The sequence below is a fragment of the Schistosoma mansoni genome, chromosome 3, assembly GCF_000237925.1.
Source record: "Schistosoma mansoni strain Puerto Rico chromosome 3, complete genome".
In the NCBI taxonomy this organism is placed as follows: Eukaryota; Metazoa; Platyhelminthes; class Trematoda; order Strigeidida; family Schistosomatidae; genus Schistosoma; species Schistosoma mansoni.
Genome location: NC_031497.1, coordinates 5,303,169 through 5,311,142, shown reverse-complemented (window position 1 = coordinate 5,311,142; position 7,974 = coordinate 5,303,169). Strand labels below are relative to the sequence as shown.

The 7,974-nt window shown below is 37.7% G+C and overlaps 1 protein-coding gene across 1 annotated transcript; it reads right to left on the bottom strand.

Moving 5' to 3' along the window:
• Nucleotides 1-693: 693 nt before the first annotated feature.
• Smp_137920 (putative chloride intracellular channel) lies at nucleotides 694-5,091 on the bottom strand. The gene is made up of 2 exons (XM_018798994.1): nucleotides 5,077-5,091; nucleotides 694-1,897 (listed from the first exon to the last, which is right to left on the bottom strand). Exon 2 carries the CDS (start codon nucleotides 1,877-1,879, stop codon nucleotides 1,085-1,087), a length of 795 nt encoding a protein of 264 aa, XP_018650828.1. The 5' UTR covers nucleotides 1,880-1,897; nucleotides 5,077-5,091; the 3' UTR covers nucleotides 694-1,084.
• Between the last annotated feature and the right edge of the window lie 2,883 nt (nucleotides 5,092-7,974).

The window sequence follows — 7,974 nt, the reverse complement described above, 5'->3', positions numbered from 1 at the left end:
AAGGAACAACACTTCAGTTTAGAGTGTGGTAGAGATGTACCAATGGTCGTTATGGCGATCCGAATACTTAGCATTAATTAAGGTAGATCATTCACAAAGTACTTCAATATCAACCACAGTAAGTGTAAGGACGTGATATTACCAGGTTACATAAACCAAAATAGGCTGAGTGGGTTCTCACATGGGACTTAGTGACTGGAAGTCAGACGCCATAAACACTAAGCTACTGCTCTATTAATTAATGATATCAGGTGTCACGAATTAAGCTTGCTTTATGTTAATTAGGTAAAGTTGTACATTAGAAATCGAACCACATACCAGCCGCCAGCTAAGTGATCCTGAAAACACAAAGAATTCGACGTGTTTCCTTCTTAAGTAAAGAGTTAAGTATCAGCATAATTAAATTTAGCACAATGACACACTTTTAGGAAATCTCTTTCAGCCCAACTAGCACACATTATTTCCCTCTTACCCTAATCTTGATATCGAAACTATATCCATACCATATTTGATATTTTTTGAAAAACAACTAATGTTTGAAGACTAGCATAAAAACAACCGCCAGATCGTTAATTGACATCTAAATACAAGTTAACCGGATAGAATAGTCTTATCACACGCTGAAAAATAATCGGCTGGAAAATAGATCAGTTAAAAATGTAAATTATTTGAATGAAAGTAACGAACGTGATTAACTATAGCTTTATGTATTGTTTAACTCATGCTTTTAAATCCCTTCTAAAATGGTTCAAAACGTATCTGTAGTTAAAAAAAGTGTATTCAATACAAGTAGTTAGTAAGCAGAATTTTGCAAATGTAAGTAATAAATCTGAGAATACCGATCCAGATGTACAAGAACAATATAACTTGAGAACTTAAAAAAGTATGACATTTACTAATTGGATAAAGAAATGTTAATAATAAAGAAAACCAAATGGAACACCCTGGGATCAGAAAGTGGTGTAAAAAGAACGCTAAAATGAACACGGGGCTAAAATATGTAGGAGAAATATAAAACACAAAATAGATGCCTTTTGTAAATGTCCTCTCAATCACAAATGAAACTCAAAAGCTTGAAAGAGGTTTAATAGTGATCTCCATTTGATGACGGTAACCGAAACTTCTCTGGGATATCTAAAAGAATATCTGATCCCGTAAGACTGGGACGAATTTCTTTTGGGAGCCGCTTTTTTAAATCGTAGTGCATCAATATGTCTCGAGTTGCTGGGCAAGAATCTTTAAACGAATTTAGGCCATAAATATTCCGAAGATAAATCCAAATGTGATCCATATCAAGAGGAATATCGAACTTATGGTATGCTCTGCCCGCAACACGAACATGTTGTAATTTGGGTGCCAACTGACAATCAACATAGGATATCTCACTACCCATAGCATAAGGTTTTGCCGCAGACGCCAAGTAACTATTTAGGTTGGATAATATTGTACAAAGAGATGTTTTATCATCGTACATTATATACTGCATTAAACTACTGTACAAATCTTCAAAAACTTTCTCAGCTGCTCTGACATCAGACGCCTTTAGGTTGCGATTGAGATCAGGACAACCTAACTTTATTAACAGTGTTTCTAGTGATTCCGTAGAAGAGATAACGAGCCCACTGGCATCCTCGCCATTTATAGTTCCTGATTTGATCCACGAAATAGGGAGATGTCGAGCAGCGTTTAGTTGCACATAACTGGCAGGCTGCAAATCCATAGTCATTGGAGTAACTTGTAGCTTTATATAACCTTTCTCAACAAGACAACATAAGGTCATGAGCCACTGTTGGCTGATTAAACAAGCTCCTTTTTCTTTTCGATCTGATAGGGCTGCTTTTACAAACAACTCCACAAATGGTTTATCGCTGTCCGCCATCAGAGCACATGGAAGGAACTACAGATATCAAAAAAGAAGGCGATAGGACAAACAATGACAGATAGTTTCACATATTCGGAAACTGACTACAGCATGGAGTTACATCAACAGGGAATTACGATGTTGAAAAACATGTCATTGAAAAACCATATTGATAAATTTAGTTAAAATAATGGTCCACCTTAGTGTTTAAGAAATCCGACGATCTATCTATAGGGGGGCTTGCGAAATTACCGAATCTTCGCCTAAGTATTGACGAGTATACATCTTTATCTCGGTCCAAATCAACAAATTTCAGCAGTGTTCAATGAACAACATATACAAACGATATTCTTAAGCCGCAGCATACGAATTAAACAATTTATCTTTCTTCTTTCAATAGGAGGGAGAAAAACCAAGTGTTTAGTCTGCTACATGTAGTCGTGTAATGAGGCGCAGTCTCACGGTACTTGTATTCGTCACAGACTCACTGGATGGTGCCCATGAGATAGTGAAAAGGTCTTGAAGTGTTATCAGATGTGGCTAAGGATAAAGGTCCTGATTGTGTCGTGGTTTGTATTGCATACTTAACAAGTCACATGACCTGCACTCCGACCAAAACAAATACGACCTTCGTTATGTCTCTACATTAGACATCTCGAATACATACCATTGTTTTTATTTATTTTCCTTCTCCTGATACTTCAACATAATATCAATTCGTTTCGAGCGGAGCTGCTTTTAGAAACTTAATGTACGAAACGTTTCGTAATAAAAAAGAACATCAGTAAGTAATCAAAAACAATGAACAGACAATGATAAGGTGTACAAAGTAATTAGAATTTCAATGGTTGGAGGATACAATAAATTTAAGCTAGTAGCAAACTGTGAGTACTCATTTATTTGTTTTGGCTTTAGAAGCGGGATGCAAGTGGCCTTACTCTCTAAAATGATCGGATTACCAACCCCATAGGCTAGAAGTATCTAGCCTCGACAGTACCCTTTCCGATCACATTACAAGAATGATTCTGACAAGACCGTTAGTTCTGAGCATATACGATATATCGACATTATCTTTCCAAAACTATATCTTGACTTCAAGGACGACAAAGTGCTGTAACCTGGAGTAGCCCCCGAATGCCCTGGTATGGCCGAGAGTGAGGAGGGTCCGCTCTCCCTCTCCAAATGCTCTCACATGGCCACGCGTATATAGCCTCTACCAGGGAAGTCCTACTCACTGCCTTCTCATGGCGGTGTTATTTACGAAATTAACAGGACGAAAAGCGAATGTCCGGCGCTTTAACCGGGTTAGTGGACATAGAAAGTCCACCTAGAGGAGTTGGAAAACCCTGATTCCAAACCCATGGTGCACATGGACTCCAGTATCCTGGAGGGACAAATGGCGTATGAATCAATCGTTGGTCACCGGCTACCATGGGAATGCATCTCCTCACGATGCTCCACTGCCTTGTGGATCAGACCTTTAGGTCAAAGGCTCCGGATGTGGTCCCCTAAGAAAACCATCTGCTTCAGTTTGGGCACCTGAGCAGTATCACAGCCCTCACACAAATCTCATTTGATTTGTGGGGCGCATATGTATCTGCTACCCGTTTGTACCAATATTTATGTGTATAAATAAAATTTTAAAAAAACAAACCAGCCGGTAGGACTAAACTATATTGCCGAACCAATCAGAAGCTTTCGCGGGTTTTCAAGGTCACGGCGCTAAGTTCGGTACCTGACGTTTACGTACGATCGGCTTACAGCGGATTTTAAGGAAGACCTGATAATTCAGCGTCTACAAGAGAAGTGATCATAAGATTTTGGCGCGAAATTCAATTATCCATTTGGATAAATAGAGTTTTGGCATTATGGCTGATGTCAGTTCGTGATGAAAACCCTAAGTATAATTCTTAGCCTTAACCTTGAACTTTAAATCATAATTTGAATTCTTCACACAGGTTTATACCCTCATTCGGTCTTAGTTATTATGTTGACACTCTCAGAGTCACTCTAGCGTCGCTCAAAGGTTGTCCATAACTTATAGTCTCACCCATAACCCTAAACCTTAACTCTAACCCTAAACCGTAAACCATACCAATATACTAACATTATTGAAGCCATGTGGTCGAGGCTAAAAGAATTTTTGAGACCTTATCATAGTTTCAGAGGTCGACTACTATGGAGCCATATGGATGTGTTCCTGTACCGTATGCACTGTGATTTTAGAACTTCTGAACCTATATCTGACCTTCAGAAGTTTTTGACTAATGTAAAAGAAGTGTTTCCACTTTAATTCTTTGGTTTTGTATAATAAATTTTTACTGTACACTGTCTTCTGATTGGCCAGTATTTCTCAAGGTCATTTAAGATTCGTTCAAAGGTCGGCAGCATAGTTTAGTCCTACCAACCAGCCTATAAACACTAAACGGCCGCTGAGTATTAACTAATGTTGTTTCCCTAGCCCTTAGTACAAACAGCTCATGAAAGTTGCCTAAGAACCCTCGAACTAAGGGGTGGACGCCTAATAACCTAATCTCTGACACCTTATGCGAGTGTTTGATGATCAGTCTACAGTTTTGTTAGCTCCAATTCTCCGACGTTCTCATAAATTCGCTAAACGTTCAACGGAAAGAGGTCAAAAAGAATAACCAGTTGCACGCACAGACTGGCTCCATCGAAGGCAGGGACACAGAGGTGGACAGGTAATAAAATTTGATTATACAATTGAGTTCAACTAGTTAGTCAAACAAGACGTACACCCTAGAATTCACTGATTGATATGGTCGCGAGACTTTTACGAGGAACCGTCTAATCCTAGTAAAACTCACCGAAGAACACCTGTGGCATTAGAGTACCCAATTTTCTTTAAGTATTTAAGTGAGTAACCTATGATACGAAACAGTATCTTCTTGAAACATTTTTGAGTTTGAACGCGAATTAGGTTTCCGTTGTCCATGCTTTTTGCTATCAGTGACAAACCGTAACCATACGAGGATGATTAGACGTGATATGTTGCGGAGATATCAGCAACCAATAGTCATTTATTCCTAGAGTTTTTGGAAACAGTTAAGGCATGTTTAGTTGGTGAGATAGTGAAACAAAACATCCTGTCAAACTTAATACAACATTTTATAGGAATTGCAACTCACATAAGCTAGTAATTACCACTTAGAACAAACTACTAAACTTTCGAACACACGTAACAACAGACTAACCCCTTTCGAAACAAACCAACCTCTCTTAAGCCAGTGGCAAGGATTACAACCACCTATTGAAATGTTCAAACAAATCAATACTCATCATTAATGTGAGGGCTCATACAATCTTTTCTAGTCCTTGTGATTTTTCATATTGATATTTTTGAAAGAAAACGCCCATGTTACGTGTCCCGATAGATTTTAGTAACGAAGTCCCAGGTGTAAAGCATAAGGGAGTTTCTTAAATTCGTGAGGATTCCTTCTTAGGTAGCTAGTTTTGAGTGGGGGCAACAGATAATACACAACGATGAAGAAATAAACAATCCTCAAAGAGTGTGTTATTTGTGCTTCATATGATTGATTAATTATTTGGCTAAAATGATGATTACGGAAATTCCCAATTTTACTTCAATACTCTTACAAATTACTTTGATAAGATACCTTTACTGATGATACCAACTGCAACATTTCCATTATTGACTACAGTCTGTAGGGCCAGTGAAAGGACATGGACTTTACCAAATCATCCGTCAGTCAGGTCATTGGAAATCGAGCAGTTTTACCGATCCTTGTGAAGGTCAAGAACAGCCAGTGCGCATCAAATAATTGAACGCCATGGATTAGCTTAAGCTGTGGCGATCTCATTTTGTCCCTTGCACCCACTCCTTCCAAAGTATCTCTATGATAACGTCGTAAGTGTTGTACGGTTATCACGGTAAACATAGTACCTGGGTACAGACGAAGGACAATCCACGTTAATGACCAACAATGAAGTGTGACTTCTATGTAAGCAGGTTAGTCACGCCATTCCTACCTAACTGGGCTAGACCCTTTCACTATTTGACACAGATCATCTACTTTGGTGATCTACAAGTCAACCTTCACTTTTAATTAGCAGACCGGTTAAAAATTAATCCGGTGAAGTTTCGTGCCCGAACTCCTGTTTTTACGATTCTAAGGATAGATGAATAAGAAGTATTATGAAAACTGCTGGGGTTTACTTCCGAACCTAGATTCTGTGTAGCACTCCAACATGACAACTGTCTATTCATTGAACACTTAATAAATCATCAGTTATCTTTCTTTAACACACAGGTTGCTCCTTTGCGAAATCCAATATATTTTGTTATAGTCAGAGTTATGGGTTTTACCACTTCTCACCTTATACTTAAGATTAGGGTTAGGACTGTTTTACTACTGTGCATCACTCTATTCTGCTAATATGATGGCGTATTTAATATCGACACTGCTCGTACATCTCAAAGCTGATCAGAACCATTAGAAAAACGAGTGTCCGAAGCCTTACCTTTTTTCTGATAAACTTTCAACCCGATGTGTTTACCATGATGGGGAGGAACTAAACAGTGTAATCCGGATTACTCATGGTATAAAATGATTTAGATGACTATTCAAGATGTCGATCTTTTTTCTGTGGGGAAGTAAGTATGGAGTGACCAGTTTGTAACTTCGGAAGACTAATCGAGCAAGGAAACTTTCAAATCATCTCTTTATCATGGCTCTTCAACTAACTAGAAGAGTAGGTGGAAAATTAAAAAGAAGGACACATAGAAAGGTTGCAGTTGGAAATTATACTCGTTTCTGTAGTGCTGTACCAATCAGATACAAAAGAAACAGTAAAGAACCTGAAACATTGTGCTAGAATGATTTGCTCTAATGACACCACCATAGATGAATCGAGTAATATTCGTAAGTTGCCTTTTTAGAAGTGGATACCTGACAAAATTCATCAACAAACACATGAAAAAGATCAGAAGACGACCAATGGTATCTACCGTTCCGAAGAAAGTACTGTTCTTAAGATTACGACTCTTAAATGATGCTGCCAAGGAAATGGAGACTCATCGCTTAGGGAAGGAGGCAAAGAAGGCACATAGTGCAGCCAGACTGCATGTTGTTTTCTAAAATATCCCCATAATAGGACGTTTTAACAAAGACAGACTGTCTGGATTAGTCACGTTCATATGTATTTACCAGATCAATTGCTCCTGTAGGGCCAATTATATGGAATGAACAGTTCGGCAAGTCCGTCATCGCATCGCGGAACATCATCCGTCTTGGTTGAGCAAACGACTTGTAAGTATGATAAAGAGTTTTATTCATACTCATTTGATAGATGCAGTTTTCCACGTTGACTTCAATAAAGCTTTTAGCATTATCCACTATACTTCACCAAGTTCAACACGTGGTTAACGAGTTCATGTCTTGCATGTTGATAAATTCATCGAAATCCATGTTCACAAACCAAATTTTTTTCATCCACAAGAAGATTTCACAATTACTCTCGCTACCTTAGCCATTGTTATAAAGTGGGCTTGTAGCTGGAATTTGGTGAACATCTTCCCTTAAAAAATATTTAAACTACTCTTTAATTTATACCACTTTTGCATTTTACATTCTCTCGTCATTCGTCATTTGGTTCCTACACAGCTACTACAATATTGACCTTTCATCAAAATATTTTGTTACTTTCTTTTTATAAATTATGAGACGCAGCAACTGTTTGATTTTTCGAATGATTAATTTGATTATTATAATCTTCCATCTTTCAATTACTAAATACTACTTCATAATTAAAGTCCCAATAAAAAATTATTACGTAACGAAACTATTCGATGAGTATTATTTGGTTGTTGCTAATTATACATACATATTAGTGTGCAACCATAATGAAAAAACTAACTAAATGGATATATATACATATATATATATATAGTTCCTTATTTTTTTCTACCAAAAGTCAAAATGGGAATTTTCGCTTAAATAATAAGTATGTTCCCTCGTCACATATTTTGACTAGCACGAACAACTGCTATAAACTGCCATAGGATATCGACTCAAGTGTCTAAACTATGCGGTCATGGAATGATAGCAAAGGCTTGCCAGAGAGACGATGTC